Here is a 26,834-nt window from a genome sequence, read left to right as displayed (position 1 = left end):
GCCATTTTCCCTTTTCATACGCCTTATTTATATTTTTCACACCTCTCCTTCAGAAAAGTAACTTTTCCTCCCTGACGAGAGGGAGCAAAGTGCAGCTTTTCTGTTCAAGGCTTTTCTAAGTGTTTTATTGCAAATGCTATTTTTTGAAGTTGATAATTGTAAAGCCTCGCCAATTTTCTATGCTGGTTATTCTTTAATAATATTTAGAATGTTTTTTTTTTCAAATTTCTTAATGCCCTGTGTGAAAAGTTGTATGAGCCACTCGGGAGCAAAATTATTTTCATCTTGGGCATTAACTCTTGAATCCCTCATTACGCTCAGGATTCTACTTTAGAATCCCTCGCTACGCTCAGGATTCTATTGTAGTTCATTGTAGTTTTGTTGTCACGTATAGCAAGTTCTGTAGCAGCCAACGGAAGCCACGGGAAACAGCAGGCGAAGAGATTCAACTGCAAATTTTATCGGCACGTGCTAGTGAAAGTGCAGTGAATAATATGGGCAATAATGTGACAAGTGTTGAAAGGGGCACCTCAACGGACAATCCGCGAATGATTCACTTTCAATAACGCGAAATTATCAACAATAATTCATTAATGCTTTATTAGTAGCCGAGCAAATTAATTATGTAATATTTAGTTTAACAGACCCATTAATTCATTCGTGTAATTAGTAATCATCTTACTAACGCTCACTCTCCAGAGGGGCAGGATGTACAGTCAACCGTACATATTACCTTTGGTTATTGTAACACGTATTCGTATGACTATGTTGCGCAAGCCTTTGCACACGCTTGCAATTTACTTTAGCATAACATTTAATACCTATCAATAAATCAGTTGTCATTCAGCACTCACCTCGGTCGTTCTCATTTTAGCATCCTATCAGACCTATCATCTATCATCGGACATTATCATCTTATGTATATCAATTATCATCAAAGTAGTGTAGCCTAAACCCCTACAACATTCTGAATTCAATGTACGCCCTCGCCGTAAATACACCATTTTGCTCCCTTGTGACACAAATAACTATTGCGCCTTATCTATGTAGGTTCTGTTCATCTTTTACATATTTTAGGCCACGTGCCTATTTGCTACTTATTTACATGTATAAATATGTATAGATATATGATTAAAGTTAAATATAACCGGTTAAAATAATCGCAGATTATTCAAATAAAATCTGTAGTCATTTTTATAAAGCGACTCTACTTCTGACAAAATTACATATTTATACAAAGGTGTTGCTTTAACTTTGATGCTTACATTTACAAATCGAAACAAAATGGAACTGAATATATTTCATCCTCGTGAGTGTCTTGTGAGGTCACTACGAAACTCATTAATGTCACAACGGACGACACAAGAAGTGAGGCTGCAACGAAGATCATGTTGCTTCAGCATAATTCGTCGCTGCACTCGACCGCAGCGGTTTTTGCGCGGAGCTTCACAGTGCAATGGTTACGGAGCATAGCTCTTGTACTCGTAAGGTCTGTGACTCAATTCACTGGAAATTTGACATTAATGATGCCTTCGAATGGCAACTATTTGAGCTGATTTGAAAATTATTAGTAGGATAATTTTAAACGTTGGAAGACTGTGTATTTAGGGTAGATAGATACTGCATGGAAAAATTCATGATATTCGTCAATAAATGCGTATACGAGTACAAGACAAGGGAGATCGTTATCGCCTGTTGACCGATGACGATGATGTCGACGTTTTTGTGCAGTTTACTTCAATTGATGGCCGGTGATTTAACTGTATAATCCGCCGCCATTCAGCCCCGCGCCTGCGCAGCGGCGGGCTCTATATCTGCGATCGTCGCGGGATCGTCCCGTATCTCGCGATCGTCTGCCGAACCTGGCGTTTTTTCCCGCGCGAAGCAATTCCTAAAATGGCCGGTTCTAATGTATAATTCAATTGATTTCATTAGCGGTAGTTTTTCAGCGCGAGGGGTCGCGATACATATGTATGGGCTGTCTAATAAATTGGTTGTTTTTCGACGCGCTACCTGAGGCTGGACTGGGACTGGGAGTAATTGAATGGAGCGCGACCGGCGGACAGACTTTAATTGTTTAATGAATCGCGCAGCGTCGTTGTGCAGAGGTGCTGCTGTTTTGCTGACGGCCATCGCGCACCATAAGTTGGCTGTTATGGCTTGTTACTGTTGGCTAAACGTGCTACCTACGCATCTTTTTTTTTATTCGACTGGATGGCAAATGAGCAAATGGGTCTCCTTATGCCAAGAGATCACCACCGCCCATAAACATAAGCCTAAGATGGGATACCTCAAGTGCCAGTAATTTCACCGAGTGTCTTACTCTCCACGCCGAAACACAACAGTGCACTCTCATCAGTGCATCTACTTTGATTGTACTTACGTGGTAATTTTTATCTTAAAAGGCAAATATACCTACCAAAAGTTGTGGGATTCATACATAAAAATTATGCTTAGACAAGTGGTTAAATATTTTATTGCCAAGCAGCGCGCGTAGCAGCAGTGCAGTGTATTTTTTACTTTTTACTGCAGCAGTGGCGTGGCATAGGTTTTTTCATTTTTAGGTTCCGTTCTTAAAAGGGTTCAAACGGAGAGAAACATTTATCTACGCACATATTATTCGATACGCATAAAAATACATTAAATGATTGCTGTCACTCACGTGTCCATCGCCATCCGTCTGTCACACAGGGTCAGTTGGAGCTTCAAACTTTTACAGACATCGACGTTTGAACTCGATATTTAGTGATAACGTTCATTATAACGTATATTTTACTAACAAATACCAATATATTGATAAATTTGATTTTTTCTTTTAAATTCCCTCGGTCAGTTCAATTTACCTCACATTTCGTACATTTTGTTTATATTCAGAGCTGTGCTAACACTGAATATTTTATACTCGTAGATAAGGCCGTTTAAAGTATAAAATCTGTACGGAACCTTCATTGCGCGAGTCGGGCTCACTTGCCCGGTGTTTAAAAATTTTAGGCGTCGGGAATCAACCTAAAGAAATCTTTTTTTAGTCCCTCACAGCAATAATAATGGATTGAATGTTTATCATCTCTGTTGAACAAAACTAATCAAATAGGTCATTAGTAGCCGTCCGCGGCCGCACCTGCGGCCTGCGCGCGCGCATTCCGGACGCATTCCTGCAAGCCCTCTTTGTTTCGATGAAATGGGGCCGGTTCTATTAACGCAGTATTTTGGCGGCCGGACAGCCGAGGGGCTACAGAACGACTACGAAGCTTGAGGTCCCGCGATAATGTGACTCAGCCTTATCCGTTGCCTAGTATGTACCCATTTCAAGTTTGGGACTAGGTCAATTGTCCCATGAACAGGGAGCGAAACTTTGATGCCGGTGACGTCATTATGACGCAAATTGACATATAGAGTGTTTTTATAAATAAGTACTGGCCGTCTCAAGTGTCAATAAAATGTCCGTGAACTAAAGAGGCCAATAAGTTGTTAGTGATTATCTATAATCTAGATAAAAAAACACTCTGTATGAAGCTTGACGTCATACGGCTGTCACCGGCATCAAAGTTTCGCTCCCTGCCCATGATATTTATTTATTTAATACTTCTGATTGAGATGGTTTTTTTATGTTCTGTGGTACGCGAGCGATAACACACTCTTTTTATCCTATTTTTATCTTTTATCCTATTTTTATGGAAACCGTGGTGGCCGAGTGGTTAAGCCTATGGCCTCTCAAGCAGAGGATCGTGGGTTCAAACCCCGGCTCGCACCTCAGAGTTTTTGAAATTCATGTGTGAAATTACATTTGTAATTTACCACGAGCTTTACGGTGAAGGAAAAGATCGTGAGGAAACCTGCACAAACCTGCGAAGCAATTCAATGGTGCGTGTAAAGTTCACAATCCGCACTGGGCTCGCGTGGGAATTTCGGCCCAAGCCCTCTCATTCTGAGAGGAGGCCTGTGCCCAGCATAGGGACGTATAATGGCTTATTTAATACTTCTGATTGAGATGGTTTTTGTACGTTCTGTGGTGCGCAAGCGAGAACACCCTCTTTTTATCGAGGGTTAAAAGTCATCCCTTCGGCGAATAAATCAGTCGGCGGAAGCAAATGAGTCATTAGGCGCTCCGCGGCGGCGCGGTGACGGTGATGATGGATTAGAAAACGCCCAAACTCGAGCCCGGCTATGCGCCCGCGCAAAGACACTGGAATAGCATAGCTACATAGGTAGTGCCACGAGATCCGAGTTGAAGAGAACGATTACACACCTACAGCTAAAAAAGGTAATGAATAAAATGAATGAGTGAATGTAAAGCTGCGCGTCCACTGCATCGGAGAGCGTACGCACCGTGTTGCTTTGTATAGATTTCTATGGCGCAGAAATGCCGATCCAGTGCACGCAGTACCATAGAATAAAAGCAACAAATCCGTCCGCTCCGTACGCTCCCATTCATCGGTGGAGTGGATACGCAACTTAAATGTAGGTACTTACTTAAAGCAAAACACTTAAATATATTATATTTTACTAGTTTTTTTTTAATTTTCTAAATCTACTTTTATAAGAACCTTCTCCTGACAATACGAGTAGCAAACACAACAAAAAAGGAATTAGCGAAATCGGTCCAGCCGCGTGATGCCGTGACCAAGGGAAACAGGGATTCATTTTATATATTTAAGATAATAGACACAAAAACAATATGAAAAAATTATTTTATTATGAACTGTATTTTATGAATACTTTATTGCATAAACATAAAGACAACACAATTCACAAGGCAATTTATTATTCTCTTTGGTTTTTACGATTCAAATTATATTCTTACGCTTACCTTCGCATATTTGAAGTTTATTTATTCATATATCCCATTTATTTAAATAAAACTATTTGAATGAACTAGTATTTAAATAAAATAAATCGAAATATTTATTTTTTGGTTTTGTTTGAATTTCATGTATTTTTATAGATACTAAACAAAATGGTTTAAAGAAACTATCTGGTCTATCTTGCAATTCACTGTTGAACATGCTATCGGTACGAGAGCACTCATTTTAAAATTCCACTGTCATTACATGACATGTTGCTGTGTGCCCTCAACTCTGGTGGCACTACCTACCTATACCGTACTCTCAACTTTACGACAAACTACGTTCATGTTGTCAGCTATTAAATTAACAACTTGTATTATAATTTGAATAAGTTACTTTGAGAAAGACACGTGTTTGCTCAAGGCGACAACTGAGCGTGACGACATAACGGCGCAGTCGTCGCGTCGCGAGAGGACGCGATTAATTGATTGATGACGCGGAACTTCGGCGTGTTTCGTCACGCTTCGGGCTGCCTGCTGACGTCATTACTGGCTAAATAGATCACTTCGCTAAGTGTTCGCGAAGTTTCACAAATAGAAAGCAAAAGCAATAGAACACGAGGAGCACTGGAATCTGACATTCCCCGGAAACTAAATAATTTAAAAAGCTTACGAAAGCTTTCAGTAGCAAAAGTATCATCATTGTAAGTAGAATGAGATCATTTCTTGCAATATTTATCGCAATAAAACGAGAACCATGATGACTGGTCGATGTTTCAATGAGTTTCCCATGGCGGCCCCTAAAAAACTAATGCAAACATTAAAGGTCTCCGGGCGGAAGGCGGCGATGCCCGTCACGCGGCCGGGGCCGGGAGGGACACTTTTTACGACAAAACACAGCGGAAGTTATGTTTCAGGGGCATTACGCACAGATCATTAAACCGCATTCTCCTCTACTAAGTGAAAGCGCAACTATATTTATTGCTGCACGCTTTGACAACCCTGTCCGGCTGCCCCCGCGGGGAGGTACTCAGCAATCGCGACTCTCGCACGCTGTGGTAGCGCCTGGTCTGGCGTGGCCGAGTGGCCGTGGGGCGGCGAGGGCTGCCCCCGGAGGAATGGAAGCGGGTCCCGTCATCATTTTATGACATCTTCATCGCGGGCGTTTATTGCTGCAAATCACTTCTCCCTCATTAAATGCTTATTTTATTTAACTACACTACAAGTGTTTGCAATCGTGTTTGATTTTTGTTTTGTACGAAGCAGTAGGCAGCACATGAACAGAAATTGCATTGAACTAACGAGACAGCGATAATTTTTTTTTTTTTTTTTTTTTAATAGCCTATATAGTGTCCCACTGCTGGGCAAAGGCCTCCCTTTCTCCTTCCACTCGTCTCTGGCTTCGGCAAAATGTTGCCAGTCCGGCTGGAATCGCTCCAAATCGTCCCGCCACCTTCTTTTAGGCCTACCTCTGCTCCGGTGCCCGTCGCTTGGAACCCAATCAGTGGTGATTTTGGCCCAACGATCCGGATGCATCCGGCAGACATGTCCTGCCCAGTCCCACTTGAGTTTGGCGGTTTTTGTCCCCACATCAACAATTCGGGTTTTTGAGCGCAGTTCAGTGTTCCTTATTCTATCGGCTCTTCGAACACCTAGGATACTGCGCTCCATAGCCCGCTGGCAAACCTTGAGTTTGGACTTCTGGGCCTCAGTCAAAGACCAGGTCTGAGCACCGTAGGTTAGGATGGGCAGGATGCACATGTCAACGAGCTTGCGTTTTAAGGCTAGTGGAAGTTTACCCTTCATTAGTGCTTTCATGGACCAGTAGCTCCTCCAGGCATTTTCGATACGTTTGTCGACTTCTTTGCCTTGTCTGTTTTCGAAGGAGACTATCTGGCCCAAATAAGTATACTCGTTGACATAGTGAATCACATGCTCATCTACCATTACCCTACGCTTGATGCTATTCGTCATCAACTTAGTCTTTGACCGATTCATCGTAAGTCCAACTTCAAGGCTTGCTGTGCTTAGTTCTTGAAGCATTTTTTGTAGTTCGCTCGCTGATGTTGAAAAGAGAACGATGTCATCAGCAAAACGAAGATTTGTCAACTTTTTGCTTCCGACATCGATTCCCTTGCTTTGCCAAGAGACCGCCAACGCTCTGAACACTTCTTCGAGGTAACTGGTAAACAGTTTGGGGGAAAGTGGGTCACCCTGTTTTACTCCTTTTTCCACCGTAAACGAAGGGCTGGGATTATGAAGTTGTATGCTGGCTGTGCTATTGCGATAGATTAGGCCAATGAGCTCCACATAGGTTGAATCTATCTGTTGACTGCGCAGTGCGGACAGTATAGCACAATGCTTGACACTGTCAAAAGCCTTGCTGTAGTCAACGAATGCTAGATAAAGTGGCATATTGAACTCATTGGCCTTTTCCATCACTTGATTTAGAGCATGTAGATGGTCGATAATTAATTCATTCAAGCGATAATTAATTCAAGTTAATTCCTACAACGGTCATATCTTTGTCTTTAGTAAATAATAAGTAAAATGCTAAAATCAGTTGTTTGTGGTGATGTTGATGAACCACTCGTGATGAAATTTGATATAGAGACAGTTCAATACTCTGGGAAGGACATACTATAGTTATTATCCAGTCAGTACTGATTTTAGAATACGGAGCTACGTGGCTTTATTTATTGCAAATGAGCTCCACTGTGAAGTTATACGTATACACTATCCAATGTAAAATATATATAACGCTCTACATATAGGATGTAAATGTAAAAATAAATAAACAGCTTGAAATGCTCTTGTGGACAAGTTAAAGTGTACCTATTTTGTGAAATGACAAACTAATTCTTTGCTAACGAAGTTGCGTACAACGACTAGTGAAAAATATTACGTACTAGCTGTTGCCCGCGACTTTTTTAGAGATAAAAACTATCCAATGTCCTTCCTCGGGGCTCAATCTATCTGTGTAACGAATTTCATCTAAATCAGTTTAGTAGATCCAGAGATTACCCCCTGCAACCTCACAAACCCATAAACTTTACCTCTTTACTAGCCGTTACCCGCGACTCCGTCCGCGCAGAATTCGTTTATCGCTATCCCGCGGGAACTATGCAATTTTCCGGGATAAAAACTATCCTATGTCCTTCCCCGGGTCTTAAACTATCTGTATACCAAATTCCATCTAAATCGCTTCAGCGGTTTAGACGTGATGTAGTAATAAACAAACAAACAAACATACTTACAAATTTTCGCATTTATAATTAGTGATATTACGTATTTACCAATACAAAAAGATTTCTAACTTGGTTGGACACACCAGTTAGACAAAATTGAGGTTTTCTAGCACAGGATTTTTTTAATTTTGAGAACTCTACACTACCTATATGACATCGGTTATACGGTAGTTCTGGCAGTAGCTCAGGCTATCATTCCGGACTGGTGGGTAATTTTCTCTCTGTGTGCCTATTTTCTGTATCGCTTACGCTTACTATTTCTGGTGTACAATAAACAGTCATTGTATTGTACTGTATTCATCAATCCGTTGTGAGCAAAAACTAGAATGATGAACTAAGCTAATTCCTGAATTTTATTATCACATGTCCCAATGTCCCGTATGCGTTGTATATCGTCGAATGGACAGAACTAAACAATAATCGTAGCTGTGCTGTGCACGCTACCACCATGCACCCACAAAAACTAGACAGCTACCAACTGAATATTTACGAGTATGTGTCAGTTTAGGTATGTCGAAGTCGTATTTAATCTGCTATGGTCATTCAAAGGGTAAGGAAGGCCCTAAAGGTTGTCAATTTATGTTGTAACGCGGAATCTCAAACCGATTGTAATTATTAACAAAACTGCCACCTAGCGACAAGCTCAAGAACTACGAGAGTCGACGACGGGTGAAGGCGACAACGTGCCGCGCTACTTGCTCGGGCCCTCGCCCGCAGCACTGTCAAAGCTGCGCAGCGAACCCATGCGTTACGATGCGGATAACTAGATGGCGTAATAAGCATAATTTTTGCCGATGAATAATAGAAATAGAAAAGTACAGTTAAAGTAAGAAAAGTTTTTCCATGTCAAAGTCTGCATGACATTGACTTAAAATTGATAAAGGAAATTTTTATTATTATTTTTTAGGTAAAATCATGACATGAACACTATTTTTTTTAACATTGCCTTGCTTCTTTGCTACAAAAGACTTTTTTTTGCAAATTAGATTTTAATGGCGTTATCGGTTGTTTATTAGGGGTACAGTCGCGGCGCCATCAGATATTTCGTAGCGGCCAAGTTGATCAAAAATATTGAAACATGAAATCTAATCCCTTAATAATTAAGTGCATGTGCCGATATTTTTGACCACCTTGGCCGCGCCCAAATACCTGATGGCTGTACTTCCACCAGATAATTTGGAAATTTATTAGCTATCCATACTATATACTTACTATAATATTATAAACGCGAAAGTGTGTGTGTTTGTATGTATGTTTGTCTGTCTTTCACGTCGAAACGGAGCGACGTGATTTATGGCATAGACAAAGTCTAAGAACTTACACTGTGGCATAGAGATAGTTTATGGGCCAGAGAGTGATATAGGCTACTTTTTATCCGGAAAAATGCACAGTTCCCGAGGGAACAGCGCGCGATAACCGAATTCCACGCGGGCGAAGCCGCGGGCAAAAGCTAGTTATATTATATAAAAAAAAATAAAAAAAATTAAAATTATTTATTTTCAACTTTTGTTTTAAAAACTAGTGTTGAATCCTCCTTATAAGTGAATCACTTGTATTAGAGGGATTCGCTCTTTCATACAAGTTGTTACAAAGTCAAAAATAATAGCTAATAACTAATAATAGTTCTTAAAGTAGTTTATGCGAAAGTTACAAAGCAGTTTAATAAAATAACCTACACAGTTTATATTAAGTAACAAACAAAATTGTTTTACCTTACTACTTAAGGCAACAAATCTTAATAAATGAAAGCTTAAGAAAATCAAGAAACAATATGATCAAGAGTACAAATACTATTTCAAGCCATTAGTTGTTCTATATCAAAGTAACTTTTAGATTTTAGCCAAGTTGTAATTAGATTTTTACATTCTCTATAAGACAAGTTATACATTTTCGTTATCCTATTTATTTTATTATAAAGTAATGCAGATGCTATTTCAAATTGCTTTTAGCAAAATTTGTTCTAGTTTTAGATATTTTTATTACATAATAGGATTACGTTTTTTTAATATACTTTGATCTTGCTTTATATTTTTATGAATTTTCAAGATACAATTTGAAATATATAGCTGCCTAACTGTAAGAACATCAGAATCTCTATAAACGTCAGAAGTGCTATATCTTTTATGTTTACCCAATAGCACTTTTAGAATGGACCTTTGGGCCCGTTCAAGAAACAAGAGTTTAGTTTTATGCGTCCCCCCCCAACAGGTAGACAGTAAAGCACTATGCTTTGAACTAGGGTTTTATAGATGTAGATCATTAGTTCCTTATCTGTGATATGTCTTAAATATTTAAATAACCATATTAGTTTACGAATTCTATTGGCAGTTACTTCGATTTGCTGGTTCCAAGAAAGAAATTGATCGATATGGACACCTAAATATTTGGTGGAAGTAACATAATTAAGGGAAGAGCATGTACAATTGCTATCATCTTGAATTGCACAAGTATGAGCTTTTAATATATGTGTAGTTTTATCAGGTTGTGAACTGTTAATAATTGAAAATGTTATGTAATTGGTTTTTTTAATATTTAGAGAGAGTAGATTAGTTTGAAGCCAGATTATTACCTTTGATAAACCGAACTCAGCGTGTCCATAAACCTCCTCCCAACTTATTTTATTACATGAAAGTAAATATGTTGTATTTTTTAAAGTATTAATCTTAGCGGTCCCCCGACACCGACAACGCTTAGATAAAAAAATATTACTAGATACTTTATACTAAATTAACTTAGGCTAATTTTGCGGGAAATCAGCATAGTCCGCGCGGGATAGAGATAAACGAATTCTTCGCAGATGAAGTCGCGGGCAACAGCTAGGTAGCGCATAATTATTTTTTACTTTTTAATTGTCTTTTCAAGCAGCGTTTTTTTCGGGCGTTTTTATTTTTATTTTTGCTGGCGTTTTTTAAGTCGGGGGTTTTTTAAATTTTAAATTTAAGTTTTTATTTTTATGTTTTTAAACTTTGATATATATATTTTTAAACTGTACTAGTGTGTTGGATATCCTGGCTGCAGCATCAGCTCATCATGTTGCCACCATTGCATTGTATGTAGAATCAAATACTGATCAAAAGGAATCAAACACGACATATCTGCTATTATTTTTCCAAGAGTATACTAGTGTGCTGCATATTCTGGCTGCAGCATCAGCTCGTCGTGTTGCCGCCACTGCATTGTATGTAGAATCAATTACTGATCAAAAGGAATTAAACACGACATATCTGCTATTATTTTTTCAAGAGTTTGTTTGTTTGTTTGTTTGTTTATACTCTTTATTGTACAAAAAGGAAAAACAAAAAGGTTACATAAATAAAATTTGTGTTAAGTACAAAGGCGGACTTATCCCTGCAGGGATCTCTGCCAGTCAACCTTTGAGTGGTAGAGGAGCAATCCAAAAAACAAGGATCGACAAATAGAGCAAAACATTTGAACAAATATAAATGCATATATAAACCTCAAATACCTAACTATATACAATAAATATATAACACATATATAAAACATTAATATATTTATAACTAAATATAAAAAAATACATAAATACACACATTTACATACAATACATAAATAATACAAGTATAAAGGATAATTACTTATTAAATAATCAAGGAACTATAGTGTGAGCCACATCTTCTTCAATGTCTCTCTGAACGAGTATACGGAGGAAGATTGTCGGACGGTGATCGGCAACCGATTCCACAACCTAGCCGCATGCACAGAAAAGGATTTGGAGTAGATCTTGGATGAAGTAGAAGGAGATGCTAGAAGGAGATTGGCGCTTGACCGCAAACGATGTTGGCTGCCTTCAGCTAAGTAGCTGAATCGCCCAGAAAGATATAAAGGAGCCGAAGGATTAAAAATAATGTTGAAGAGCAATGACAGAATGTGGACGTTTCTGCGGTCCCTGATAGATAGCCATTTAAGTTGCGTGCGAAACTGTGAAACGTGATCGTATTTACGGAGTCCAAAAATGTACCGAATACACACGTTCTGGAGGCGATCGAGCTTGTCAAGCAGCCCCTCACTCAGATCCAGGTACCCAACATCACCATAATCGAGTATTGGAAGTAAAAGAGATTGGGTCAAACTGATTTTGGTTTGGAGTGGCAGAAAATTCTGCAAGCGCCTGAGCGAGTGAAGTGAGGCAAAAAGTTTGCGACTGACCTCAGCAACCTGAGCTGACCAGGAAAATGTCTGGTCCATGGTGATTCCCAGATTTCTGACGGTAGGCGAAAAAGGAATAACAGTACCATCAAAATATAGGTTTGGAACTACCATGTCAGAAATCTGAGAAATAAAATATGGACTGCCAATCATGATTGCCTGTGTCTTTTTCGCGTTTACCTTGAGGCCAAAACTTGCAGCCCAATCTCGAATGGTTGTAAGGTCAGAATTAATGCGTTCAATCAACCCAGGAAGATCGCCAAGAGCAGCAGCAGAGTAAATTTGCAAATCGTCTGCATATAAGTGGTAGCAGGAATTCAAAGAGGAGGTAATACCGTTAATGAAGATTGAAAAAAGGAGAGGGGACAGTACACCCCCCTGAGGGACACCAGCGGTAAGATCACACCACGCTGAGGAAGCGTCCTCAATCCTGACTCGCTGTTGCCTCCCACAGAGGTAGGAACGGAACCACGATAAAGCGGTGGAAGATAAATTTAAAGTGCTCAGTATGCCTAAAAGGATGTCGAAGTCCACGGTACTAAACGCACTGCTAAAGTCCAATAGCACCAAAACTGTCAGCTTTCTGTTCTCAATATTATGACGTATGTCATCAGTGACCTTGACGAGAGCGGTGACAGTGCTATGCCCAGGACGAAAACCAGATTGGAAAGGATTAAATAAGTCGTGTCTATTCAGGTGATAGGAGAGACGTCGACTTACAAAATGTTCGACTATTTTGGATAAAACCGGGAGAATTGAAATGGGACGATATTCAGAGAAGGAACTAGGATTCGGCTTTTTAGGAAGAGGGATTACATGAGCACGTTTCCACAACGAAGGAAAACAGCCCGAGGATAGTGAATAATTAATAATATGGGAAAGGATAGGTGCAATGATTTCCGCCCCTAGCATAAGCATGTCCACGCCCAAGCCATCCTCACCAACAGCTTTCGTCCGGATAGTTTTAAGAATATTGAGGACATCTTGTGGAGTTATGCTACCGAGAGAGTATACTGGTGTGCTGAATATCCTGACTGCAGCATCAGCTCGTCGTGTTGCCACCACTGCATTGTATGTAGAATCAATTACTGATCAAAACGAATCCAAACACGACATATGTGCTATTATTTTTTATAGAGTGTACTAGTGTGCTGGATATCCTGACTGCAGCATCAGCTCATCGTGTTGCCACCATTGCATTGTATGTAGAATCAAATACTGATCAAAAGGAATTAAACACGACATATCTGCTATTATTTTTTCAAGAGTATACTGGTGTGCTGAATATCCTGGCTGCAGCATCAGCTCGTCGTGTTGCCACCACTGCATTGTATGTAGAATCAATTACTGATCAAAACGAATCCAAACACGACATATGTGCTATTATTTTTTATAGAGTGTACTATTGTGCTAGATATCCTGGCTGCAGCATCAGCTCATCCTGTTGCCACCATTGCATTGTTTGTAGAATCAAATACTGATCAAAACGAACCCAAACACGATATATCTGCTATAGTTTTATTAAGAGTGTACCTACTAGTGTTCTGGATATCCTGGCTGCAGCATCAGGCCGAGAATTCCATAATCTTGCATAGCTATATAGCATACATGGGTGTTTCAAATTTTAGGTCCCAAATATGTTTGAAAGTAAAGTAAATATCCATTATGCGTCTAAGATTCCTACCGCAGCGAACAAAAGATCTGATGATCTTGAAACGGCTGAACCGATTTTGATAAATCATGTCTAAGATCCATCGCTAGAAAACCAGCTTTCAAATAAAAAAAACCGCATTCAAATCGGTCCACCCGTTTAAGAGCTACGGTGCCACAGACAGACACACAGACACACAGACACACAGACACACACACATAGCGGTCAAACTTATAACACCCCTCTTTTTCGTCGGGGGTTAAAAATAAGTACCACAGCCTCTTATTCCGACGCAATAAGGCCGTAGTAACATATTTTTGAGTGCTTCGAATAGATACTGATTTTTTGCACTTGACTGTACATGTATGTTGGATTGATGAATCTGCTCAGATATATAATATAAGTAAGGGTAGCCTTCCATGTAAGTATATTTATATTTGAAGCCTTGGTAATGTTCATATATTAATGAATTCGACTGTAGGTACATACCGGGGATAGGAACCTTTTCATAATCATTTTGGCTATGATTACTTTGGCAAATGTATGAGATATCAACATGATATTAGTAGCACAAAGTAGAATTAGTAGAATTAGTAGTACATACATCCCTACACCTAATTTGATTTTTCACAGAGCTCATCATGCAAGATGTATGTGTAGTTTATTTAAATAATCAATAATTTTAAATAAGTATTTCAGTTAGGAGGTAAAAATAAATCATAATTTGTCGTGCGGTAAATCGACGATAAACCATATCCTGTAGTCATATTAATATTGTATGGCCTTTAAATAGAGTTTCCTAAAAACCGGCAGCTGCGGCTTTCCCGCCATGCAATGATAATGAGTACAATCAAGAGTCAGGTGCCTCAAGTTGAAGACACTCGGAGCCGGCGACTGGCAAGCATCAGGGCAGCATCAGGGCGCGCCGGTCAAGGGCGGGAGCGGGATGAGGGCGGGCGTCGTTGCCGCGCGACGCTGTTGACGCGTCGCTTGGAGACGCAGATAGCGCCGACAACACCTCGTTACTAAAATAATCGGACGAGGGTGACTGTCCGATGTCCGCGGCCATGATCGATTGTTTTCGTGTTTTGAAATTAGAACGTGTCGTCGGATCGCGATGACGCCGCGTGTCAGCGAGTGTCAGTAGCGGCGCGACGCGGACGCGGGACTGTTGAGCGCAGCGTGGATGTGCTGCGTGCTGCTGGCGTGCTGCGAGCAGTGGTGGCTGGCGGCGGCGCGGGCGGCGCGCGCGCGCCATGAGCGTGTCGGCCGTGCGCTCCGTGCTGGTCGAGGGGCCGCACCAGCCCAAGCCCAAGGGGCCCTACACGTATGCTAGCGCCCCCCGCGGCCTCTACAACAATGCGAGACTCAAGAAGGAACCATCCTGGTGAGCGACACAATATCAATAATTCACGCGTTATTTCCGAAGATCCGTAATAAATTAACTGCTACGTTTTACCTTTCTTCTCCACTACTAACAATACCACGTTATGTTATGTCGTAGCAACGGAGCAAGGTCTGTGGTCTGTTTTGAAATAAAACTACCGTGAGACTCACGTCTTAAATCGAGTTTAGCCCGACATGTTTCATGTGCCCGATGTGTGTCTTCGTCTTCGAAGCAACGCGACTCGGCGGCTGCTGCAACACGCGCACTGCATGCTGCGTACATGTCGCTCTAAACTCGATTTAAGACGTGAGTTATCCGGGTCAATATATTTAATATCTGTGGTCTGTTATTTTATTTCATCAACATTATAGTTTTGTATACTATACTATATACTTGAATTTTACGAGTCACTGCGATGCGCGGTGTTACTACATCTCGAGTTTATAGTCCAATTTTTTTTCAGTGACGGACTGTCCAAGTATATATATGTAATATTTTTCTGGAAAATAATCATATATATATACAGGGGTACATTAGTTTATCCGACGTGTTTATTACCATCAGGTCCGTGCACAAATAACAATAAACATAGGCCTCGAGCCGCCTCAGATGCCGAATAAAAGTTTACTAATGTGACTACAGCAAATGCCGCAACTCGAATCAACTTACGTACCTACTAATTTTAGTCAACGTTAATTATAAAGCAAAGCACGTAATAACTCACACGACACCATAACACTCAATCACGACGTCGCGCTTAAGATTAGGATCCTGGGAGCCTTGACCCGCGGCTGCCCGCTCGCGTGCTCCCGCTGCCAACGAACCGCCCAAGGGCGGCCTTCCACTCCTAGTCCTGGGCACCGCATCGAGAATACAGAAATAGCTAAACGACTTCAAGGATTCCTACCTGAAGGTCAAACAAGGAATGAAATCAATCATGGGGAAATAAGACGGTAGCTGGAGACAGCAGAAGACTGCTGAGATATTAGCGTTGCAGATTTTGCCATCGGATGTCAAGCTGCTTTGATTCCTACTGTTACTGGACATTTCTGGACTTAATGCTACTTGTGATGCCTTTAATACAATGCAGTTTGTATGATTGATAATGAAAAAAACCTTGTACTTAAATATGTCGAAAATTAGACTAATTTGATAATGTACAGATTTGGTTAGCTACCCACTCGATTTAAACGTAATTAATACCAATATGAGTTTTTGAAAAGATATTGCGATGGTGATGGCACCCTCACTTGGAACCGCCACCTGCGCGTTGGCCGCACTGAACCCTTGAAGAGTACTACATTACCCCGCGGCTGCGATTAGTCGCGGGTGCTCGTTACATTGCATTGACTGCGCGACCATAACCACGTTAAATCGCAATCGTAAACTTTCAATTACATACGTGACGCCGACATGCTTATTATTGTGCATTATATTATCACAATACAAAATGAAGAATATGTACGTTGGTTGGTATTCCGTACGCTTTGAAATAGCGCTGCTGAAACTTCCCAAACAATCACCTTGAGTATTTACACCGGATAATGATTCGTTTTCGTTCTACAAAGCAGGGAGAGAACAAGAGTTTCGAACCGGTCGGTCGGGCTTTTAGTCCAGTCAATCGTGGCAACGCGGAGAAAGACATGTTTATAGAGCAATATGATTATGAAAAACGCCGATTAGGTGATTTGTAGATCACCTAGACTAGAGGTTAATCAGTAGATGTAGGAATACAGCACTGCTGTAAAAATATGGACACTTGTGCCCGTGGTATTGCAGCAGGTTGGTAAAGCTCCTAACCATTTTTATATTGACAAGCAATTATCGCAGCGTTATTACTAATTGTTGATTCGCGTGGAGAATGACCGTCGCGGCGATAACGCGTGTCGTCGCGCGTCGCTCGCGCGGCATATAGCGCCCGCGCCGCTGCGCTCCTCAGTCTGCGCCCGATCTCCAAATGTTACTGGTAAGTCCATCGAAACATTTGCTCTACTAATATTTACAACATTTAACAGAAAAAATCCGTGATCTGAATTCCACTTGATTTACGAACAAGCGTCACTTGGTCAACATACCTCGAAGATATTAATTGAAGTGCCATGGGCACCCACTTCGCTACAAAAACAGATATTGATAGCTGTTAGGCTCGGGTGATGACCACGAACCGGAAGATGCAGCGTTGCCTTGCCAGGTTACCGCTAGGCTAACCAGACTGACGACACCGTGAGAATTGGGGTAACAGGTGGATGTACGAGTAAATGGCAAATGGCCATTCTTTCTGGCATTCTTACAGAGATGCCTTTGTTCAACAGTGGACGTGTTCCGGTTGATAATGATAACTTGGTTGATTTTTAGTCCCAGAGTTTCGGATGTTACAGCTTGTATTCCTGGCGCTGGTGGCAGTGGCGGGCGCGCAGCCCCCGCGGGGGGCGCCGGGCGCGGTGCCCCCCGCGCCGCACTACCACGTGCCCGTGTACCAGTACGAGCCCTACCCGTACTACGGCGACGCGCTCCCGCACCGCCCCGCGCCCCCGCCGGCGCCCCTCGGGCCCTCCCTCACGCTCGGCGACCAGTACGGCGGCCTCGGCCTTAGGCTCGGCTTCCTCTGACTTCCCAATAAAGCTCTCATCGTTCACAAAGACCATGCAGCAACTTTGGAACCATCTGAATAGTCCAAGATATCGAATCGGTCTCCGTGGACAGCCTATGCCCTGTGTGGTGTGTGATACATAATGAACGATGGGATCTATTAGTATTTTCTAAAGAATGCTAATTGAAATATAGGCCGTACCCATTATTAACTTGTTTGGTGTTTTATTTTTGATTTCATAAATACAAGAGCTTTGTACGGCTTTAAAGCAAGCCGCTTGTTCGGGTTGTGTTGTAAATCAGCGAGCAGCATGTTGTGTAAGCCTTGCGACGGAGTAACGCGGCGCGGCACGCGAGGCACGACACGTGTCGCGTGTCGCTGTCGCGTTGTGTGGTGCTGTTTCTTGGGAGTTTTATTTCACGGCTTCACGGCAAGCACATAGATATAATAGAATCTATTTAGATACTGGTTATCGCTCAATCTGCTTCATAACGGATATTATGGTTGTAGCCAATCTTGTCTTTTTTAAGACTTTTTGCCGGTTGATACTAGTTCAAACTATTTATTATTATAACCGCTGTAGCATATTCGGATTGCTATTTCAGTGAAGGTTGAATTACAATATTGGAGATTTCAGTCAAAATATCACAAATAATGACCGTTAGGTTTTTACCAAATGAAACGACATGCTACGAGTAAACCAAGGGCAAACCAATTAATCTAGTTAGTGTCGTTAATTATACGCGTTAGATACCTGGGGCCCTTTCCGCGGGCGGGGTCATCCATCAAGCAGCGTGGCGACCACTCGGGCGTCGGGCCACGCCACTGCTGGCGGCGAGAGCGACGCCCTTAACCCGCGCGACCTCGGCGCCGCCGCTTATCTCGCCACCACATCATAAACCTGGCGTGTGTTAAGTAACGAGCTAATTTTAATTACTTTATGATAACTATCCCAATCTAGTGCTGGGATCTAGAGTTTGGATTTCAAAAACAGTTTATTAAAGTGAAATCTTCATAGCAACTTAAACATCAACTTGATCAACTCCACCGCCATGAAAATAGTCCTCAACCTGCAAAGTTTTCTATGAAAGTAACTGAGGTTTTCCCAATATGCTAGGACATTGATCGAAAGGCGAGTCACGCACGGCCGGCAACGGACCAACAGTCCGAATGCTTCTGCAGGTGTCCATGGGCGGCAGTGATCGTTCACTTACAATCTAATAAATAACCAACAAAAAGTTGGAAAACCCCCGACTTTGTCACTCCAAAGTTCAATATCTCAAAAACGACTAAACCGATTTTGATAAAACATGTCTAAGAACCATTGCAAGAAAACCTGCTTTCAAATAAAAATAAAAACCGGCCAAGAGCGTGTCGGACACGCCCGAAATAGGGTTCCGTAGCCATTATGAAAAAATTAAGTAATATTTTTCTAAGGATTTCGTATTTTGTACGGAATTTTTCAAGTTTAGGTATATTTTATTCCTAACGCTGCTATTTACTCTTAGGGGCTGTTTCACCATCCATTGATTAGTGTTAACTGACGGTTAAATGTGATGCCGTCTCTATTTGTTTTGTTTGAAAGACGGACACGGCATCACATTTAACCGTCAGTTAACACTAATCAATGGATGGTGAAACAGGCCCTTAAACTACTAATAATTCTGAAGAAAACCGTTATAGTTTTCCTTGAAGTTTGATATACTTACTACCATCCTGAATTTTTCAAATGTTTCCACCCACCGGTTTAGATTTTAGAGGTGGGGGGGGGAGGGACGCTCGATTTTAATGAAAATTTGCACTTTAAAGTTAAATAGTTTGCAAAAAAATCACTGAATCGAAAAATTGTTTAGTTAGCAACCCCCTAATGATTTTAAAAGATCTATCCAACGATACTTCACACTACAAGATTGGATGAGAAAAAAAATCAACCCTACGGTATTTTTTGTTGCAGTTTTTTTGTGAAGAAATAGTTGCTTTTTCCGAAACACCCCGTACCTACGGTTACCGGGTTACGGGTACGGTTACGGGTAGTTACCTAACTAAAGACCAATGAGAAATTCACTGAAACTTAATTTCCCGAAAAAAAAAATTTTTTTTATGAAGTTTTATTGCTGACTGTACCTACTTGTATTGTTATCGGCGGAAATCCATTCGTGTACCGAATTCATTCACCGTTAAAGAGTTCTCTCCCGTGGAGACAATTCTGACCTGGTCATGATCACCGGAATTTCACGACCAGATTATTCTTTGTCACCAGATTTATATTACAATGCCAAATTTCAAGTCAATCCAACCACTGAAAGTAGATCTAAATAACATGCAAGATTTGATTACAGACAACGGGACAGGTGAAATGAAATAAAAGCTTTTAATTTTTTTACATACTAAATATACCGACCACGACGAATGAGTCGATAATCCTTGTTAATCGATCATAATTTGTTAAATCATTCTTAACATGATACGATTACATTTTCCTTGCAGTTAAAAAACACTTTAAAAGGACTTTCGGCTAAAAAAGCCTTGGCAGACGTATTTATTATCAGACACTAATATTACGAAACGTTTGTAATAATTTTGGTCAAGATGTCACATGACGTAGGAAATCGTTTTTGGGGGTCATCTTTGCAGCAGTCTGTCAGGCACTTCCGGCTATTTCAGAACTGACAGACTTATGTTGCCCCTCTCTACGGATAAAGGGCTACATGATGCCACGTGTTTCGTAATGATGTCACATGACGTAAAATGACCTTAAAATTTTGACCGGAAGTGAAGGATTTTCTCAAACTTCCGGCTAATTTTAGGTGCGATAGTTTTTTGATTCTTGCTCAGCACAAACTGCCACAGACAGACAGACACACAGACACACAGCGGTCAAACTTATAACACCCCTCTTTTTGCGTCGGGGGTTAAAATATTTTCGATTAGTGGGAAAGACATGAGTTGTCTCCTTGTTTCCATGCCACGCTCGACTGACTCATTATCACCATCATCCCAGTCTGTACACGTGCTGGGCACAGACCTCCTCACAGAACAAGAGGGCGATCGTCAGCCTGAGAGGCCATAGGTTAAACCCTGGGCCACTGCTTCACTGACTGAACCCATAATACGTGTGACTTATTCGTGACCCCTATCTGGGTGACTCCCAGTGCCTCCGACCGTTCTATGGGAACCCGTTGGCCGGGTGACCTTCGGGAAGACGCGAAGGTCGCAAAGACCATCACGCACACGCGAGGCGTTGCTGAAATTAGAGGGTAGGAGGATTACGAGCTCACAACCAGGCATTAGGCGCCGGTCGCTGTGGCTTGGAAAAAAATATAACGCGGCCGAAACACCGCCGCCAGGGTATAATTTAATGATACATTTGCTGAAGAAGCAAATTTATTATAAAAAAATACACTTTTATGGATCTCAAAAAATAGCCTGATTAAGTACTTTTACGAGCTTCTTTAACATGCAACTTGTTTAAAAATTGTTTCTATTTGTAAGTTTCTATGATTAGAATATTTTCATATCTGGCAAACTGTTCTGTTCTGAACTGTTCTGTTCTGTGTCGGTACCGTTGACCATGAGTGGTGTAGCGGTATAGCACGCGGTACGGATTACCGAGGACCTGGGTTCGATTCCCAGTGATGGTCTTATTTTTCTGTTTTTTCTGTGCATCTATATTTCAGTTTGTATTTTCAAACTGTTCTGAGTCTGAGATCGTTTTCAAAGACATAGAAATTAAGTTTGAATGACAGTGCAAGTACCGTCAGCAAAACCATAAACATAATATTACTAGCGTAAATAGTGATCTTATGTTTATGAGCAAAACCGATTGTATTAAAATAAAATTGTTAACAAAATCCTACTTATCGGTTGATTAAAGATTTTACCCTACGACACCTCAGCTTTTCTTTATCTCCTTGAGATCCGACTCAAAGGGTATAATGAATTTTTCACACCTCTTCTTCAGAAAAGTAACTTTTCCTCCCTGACGAGAGGGAGCAAAGTGCAACTTTTCTGTTCAAGGCTTTTCTAAGTGTTTTATTGCAAATGCCATTTTTTTTTTAAATTGATAATTGTAAAGCTATGCCATTTTCTATGCTGGTTGTTCTTTAATAATATCTAGAAGTATTTTTTTCAAGTTTCTTAATGCTCGGTGTGAAAAGTTGTATGAGCCACTCGGGAGCAAAATTATTTTCATCTTGGGCGTTAACACTTGAATCCCTCATTACGCTCAGGATTCTACTTTAGAATCCCTCGCTACGCTCAGGATTCTATTGCAGAATCCTTCGCTACATTCTGGATTCAATGTACGCCCTCGCCGTAAATACACCATTTTGCTCCCTTGTGACACAAATAACTAATTGTCTTTTTTTTCGGACGGACTGTTGCTGTTAGCCTCAGACGGCTTACCGGAGAGAGGGCAAATCAAGGGCAAATTATTGTCACAAAGCATGTTTATTTAAAACCGCCGACGCCACCGCGCTTGCCGCAGCGTAGCGCACGCGCAACGTGTCACGTGCGGACGCGACCTTTGCGGAGTGATTCAGCACGCGGTAAGTGCAATCCATTAGGGTTAACCAAGTAGTCAATACAATATGGACTTAATATTAAGTCACACATAATTATGCGTCGGTTCCATCGACATTGACCTTGCCGTCAGAGCCGCTTAGAAAATGCCAGGGTCCTCGGGCACCAACGAATATGAGGCCCCGGTTCAAAGGAAAATAAGTGAATGTCATTGCATTGATTATAAAAACGTATTCTTTTTATGTAAGCTAATATTTGGGGCACCCATGAGGTCGGAGCAGGGCAAGGGGTCCGTATGTTCTTCTTTTAAAGACGATACTTCTGTGCTTGCAAATCCATACTGATATTATAAATGTGAAAGTGTGTGTTTGTATGTTTGTCCGTCTATCACGTCAAAACGGAGCGACGGATTGGCGAGATTTTTGGCTTAGAGATAGTTTAACAGCTCGCGATAACCTAATTTCGCGCGGACGAAGTCGCGAGCAAAACCTAGTGTATGATAAAGTAATACGCTACGAAATATGATTAATTGTTATTAAGTGCTTCATGTACCCCTACGTTGGTATGATTGATAAGGATAAGATAATTTTCGGTTGGATAATTCGGTCAAACAGAATAGTAGCGTAGCTGCAGCGGACAGCGGTCACACGCGTAGCTTCGTAGCGACGCGTGGTGCTGCGGCGTAGCTCGTAGCGGCGTAGTACGGGAACTCCTTTAGGACGTGCCTCCACCGTGCCAGCGCTGTGCGGGCGGCCCGTGACGCGCGTCACGCGCCCGACGCACTTCCGGCGCGGTGCGGCGAGGCCGCCCGCCCTGTCATTACGGCGACCACTTAAACACACCCGCTATCGCAGTTCCACCGAAAACGCGCTTTTAATAGAAACATTCATTTCGTTATAGTCGCCTCATGCTTTGTAATACGGCGTCTCGATTCAACGAACAATAGCGATGGCAGCCATTGTTTAAAGTCACGCGTTTCTAATCGTGTTTTTTTCTGTTTATACACGTATTTCATCCGTACCTATTAAAATTTGAATCGATTGTCCGAGTCATATGTTGTATGAGTCCTAAAAATAAATTAAACACGATTAAATGAATGGTTTCTTGGGGTGAGACAAGTGTGCGTGGAGCCACGAGGGTCAGCGGTCCGCCCCCGCGTACCCCCGCCCGCGCCCTCCGCCGCCCTACTTCCGACACCCTCCGCAAAGAACTGCCGAATACCTATCTGTTATGCTAACCTTCAATTGTAATTTGTAATCTAATGCCTTTCGCTAAACCAACAAATGCGGCATCGTGAGCCCTGTCAACTGCGCCGGAATGTTTGCAATGCGATGAATAAATGTAGAGTAGTTTAACTACATGAGGATAATGACATAATGTGGTTAAGTCGCGCAATGATCGCCGCGCTCGACGGCTCGGTAATCGGCCTGTTAATAGTGAATAAGCTCGAGTGCCGCGAACAAACCGCTGCATGTAATCGTTTGTACAACAACACGCCAAGGAACGCGTCTCGGCACGCGGCGACGGCGCGCGTGCGCGGCGGGCTGACCGGCGGCCGGCGGCCGGCGGCGGCCAGTGATCGTTACCACGCCATGTGACATGCCGCCCGGCGCCGCCACCGGCCCCGGCGAGGCCAGCGCCTTCACCGTGCTGTCCGCCGCGCCGCGCGTCCACGTGGTCGCGCCGCAGCCGCGCGCCATGCCGGCCGCCCCCGCCGCCCCGCCGCCCCCGCCGCCCCCGCCGCCCCGCGCCACCGCACTCGCTGCTCGACCCAAAGTTCTCGCGCGCGCTCGACTTCAAGCTGCGCCGCCTCAAGGAAAAGGAGGTGCTCCAGGCCAACCTGCGGCGGCCCACGCGCCGCGCCCGCGCCGCGCCGCTCGCCGGCTCCATGCCGTGCCTCGCCGCGCCCGAGCCCGCCATAATGACCCGCTCGCAGCCGCGCGTCGACCTGGCGCCCGAGGCCGCGGACGCGTCGCCGTCGCCCGGGCGCGGGTCCCGCGGGCGCGCGCGCCGCGCCGCCAGCCCGGGCGACGCGCCACGCCCGCGCTTCGTCACTACCGTGAAGGTGGGCCAGTTCCTGCCGCCGCCGCCGCAGCTGGCCGAGCTGCTGGGGCTGGACTCGCTGTACCCCGCGCCCGCACCGCCCCCGGAGCGCCTCGTCTACTCGTACGCCAGCCGGCCGCTAGCCGTGGCGCCGCGCGCCAAGCGGCCCGCCGAGCCGCGCACGGATCCCGGAGGCGCCGAGCCGCGCGCGGAGCCCGGGGGCGCCAAGCGCGCGCACGTCGCGAGCGTGTTCGGCGGCGTGCGCGCGCTGGTGGCCGGCGTGGCCGGCATGCGACACATGCTCGAGGAAAGCACGTACGTGGTTGAGCTCGACGGCTCCTACTCATTTCGATTGATATTCCTTCTATATATTTTGTTTTAAAACCGACAGCTACGGAAGTTATAGGCTCGTGGCGACGTTTCGGCCTTCACCTACATTCGATGGCGTCAAGGGTTCGTCGCGGCGCCGCGTGATAGCACCTACAGTCCTTATCACACAATTCCAATGAAATCGTGCCGGTGACAGCGGCGGGCGCTGCGCCGCGGAGCATCAACGATTCATGCGGGCCGCGGCCCGCCCTCGAGGTCAGACGCCGTCGGTCGTCGTCCTGCAGCCCTTGTCTTATCTCGCTCTTACATTTATTGCAGTTTTTAGCACTCGGAATTGGAAATGATTTCAGGGCGACGCTCCGGTCATCGTCGGCTCGTTGATAGCCGCGAGGCACGCGAGAACTTTGACCGACTTTTGAAACAGCCTTGTTGCGATTGATTTATCTTTTACTACTGACAACTGCTAACCAATTTAAATTGATTGTACGCAGATAATATGAGAGTATCGTTTTGTAGCTGAGGGCTTGTAGTAATGTGAGCGCTTGTTGCAGCGGCAGCGTGGCCGGCGGCGGGGGCGGGGGCGCGTCCAACCTGATGCACGACAAGCGCGTGGTGCGCGGGAGCACGTTCGCCGCGCACCCGCACGCCGCCGTAAGTGCCGCCTCAGACATACACACCTCACTTCATATACTCATTTGCATCATATATATTACCATTAAGACGCTGTCAACACCAAAATGCCCTTGAGGATTCGAGATTTTGGCTATCCTTGTATATTTATTTATTTATTTATTTGGGATTTTGGTAGCGGCTTCAGCGATTTCGATTGACTGCTAATTGAGGGATTTATAGGGACGAAAAATTTATTTATATTTATTTATTTGGTCTTATCTTTGGGAAAACGCGAGTTTTCGAGTTAGCCGGAGTACAGTACAGATTCAACAAATATTTTACTTGGAATTCAAGTAAACCTAAAAATTATTAGGTACCATCAACCAAATATGTGGTCTACCACCCTGAAGTTGATAGTTGTTTGCATGTCATAAAACAATAATGCCAACAGACGTGTCTGTCAACTTGAAATTTCAACTTTAGCGACATTCATTTGATAGGAATTTGTTTAAAATTGATAGACCGCTTATTTGGCTGATGGTACCTACGTCAGAATGCATTCTCCGCTCCGGCATTTTAGGAAGGCTGAAACAAGAGCTATATTGTACCTCCTCTATACTCAACGGCACTAAATTTGGCCCACACAAAATTACCTACCTATTTCTGCATACATTTAAGCCAGATTTTGGGCCGCTCAGTATACAGTGTGGAAAAATAAGTCGGGCCCTGGAGGGAAACTACCTTAAATCCTAAAGTTGGCTCATTTTACTTAAAGGAGACATACTTTTATTTTTAAAAACAAACAAAACTGCATTCAAAGATTTTCTAAAACTCGCTTGCCTCGCCCGGGACTCGAACCAACTAAATTTCAAAAAACAAACGCTATTTTATCGATAGGATTATTATTCAGGATAAAAAATTCTAACAAACATTTGGTCTTGAAAATAAAAATGATCGTAAAATCTAACGTTAACTTTATATTATTATCAATTAATTACACTTAAATTATTTTACTGATAAATTGTTCGAAATTAACAATAAGTACTAGGTATGTTCACTAAAGAATTTGTGTACTAGGTAAATAGGTACGAGAATTCTTCATGGATATCTTGTATGACAGACGAGAGTAAGACCAAATATTTGTTAGAGAAATTTTATCCTGAATAATAATCCTGTCGATTATTATAATAAAATAGCGAGTGTTCGTTTTTTTAATTTTAGTTGGTTCGAGTACCGGACGAGGCAGGCAAGTTTTAGAAAATCTTTGAATGCAGTTTTTTATTTCTTTTTAAAAATAAATGAATGTCTCCTTTAAGTAATATAAGCCTACTTAAGGATTTAAGGTAGTTTCCCTCCAGGGCTCGACTTATTTTTCCACACTGTATATGACTCCTTCAAACCGTGGGTAACCTTGTCATAATACAAATTAATTGCCTCACGGCAGCCAGCTACTTACTTGTCCCTACTGACTGCCCCATCTCTACATTATTTATGACTTTCAA

At 42.6% G+C, this 26,834-nt stretch overlaps 2 protein-coding genes across 2 annotated transcripts in view; both read left to right on the top strand.

Annotated features, from left to right (window-relative positions):
- Positions 1-14,727: 14,727 nt before the first annotated feature.
- Positions 14,728-26,834, top strand: part of Rsph3 (Radial spoke head protein 3) — a 28,792-nt gene continuing 16,685 nt past the window's right edge. Inside the window, exons 1-2 of the mRNA XM_074094877.1 lie at positions 14,728-15,236; positions 25,272-25,371. Coding sequence (XP_073950978.1) covers positions 15,106-15,236; positions 25,272-25,371 — 231 coding nt within the window. The 5' untranslated portion in view covers positions 14,728-15,105. The remainder of the gene's footprint in view (positions 15,237-25,271; positions 25,372-26,834) is intronic.
- Positions 23,742-25,139, top strand: LOC141433050 (uncharacterized). The gene is made up of 3 exons (XM_074094872.1): positions 23,742-23,941; positions 24,037-24,712; positions 25,071-25,139. Exons 1-3 carry the CDS (start codon positions 23,742-23,744, stop codon positions 25,137-25,139), a joined length of 945 nt encoding a protein of 314 aa, XP_073950973.1.

The sequence above is a fragment of the Choristoneura fumiferana genome, chromosome 12 (genome assembly GCF_025370935.1).
Source record: "Choristoneura fumiferana chromosome 12, NRCan_CFum_1, whole genome shotgun sequence".
NCBI classification, from domain to species: domain Eukaryota; kingdom Metazoa; phylum Arthropoda; class Insecta; order Lepidoptera; family Tortricidae; genus Choristoneura; species Choristoneura fumiferana.
This window is presented reverse-complemented; position numbering and strand designations above follow the sequence as displayed.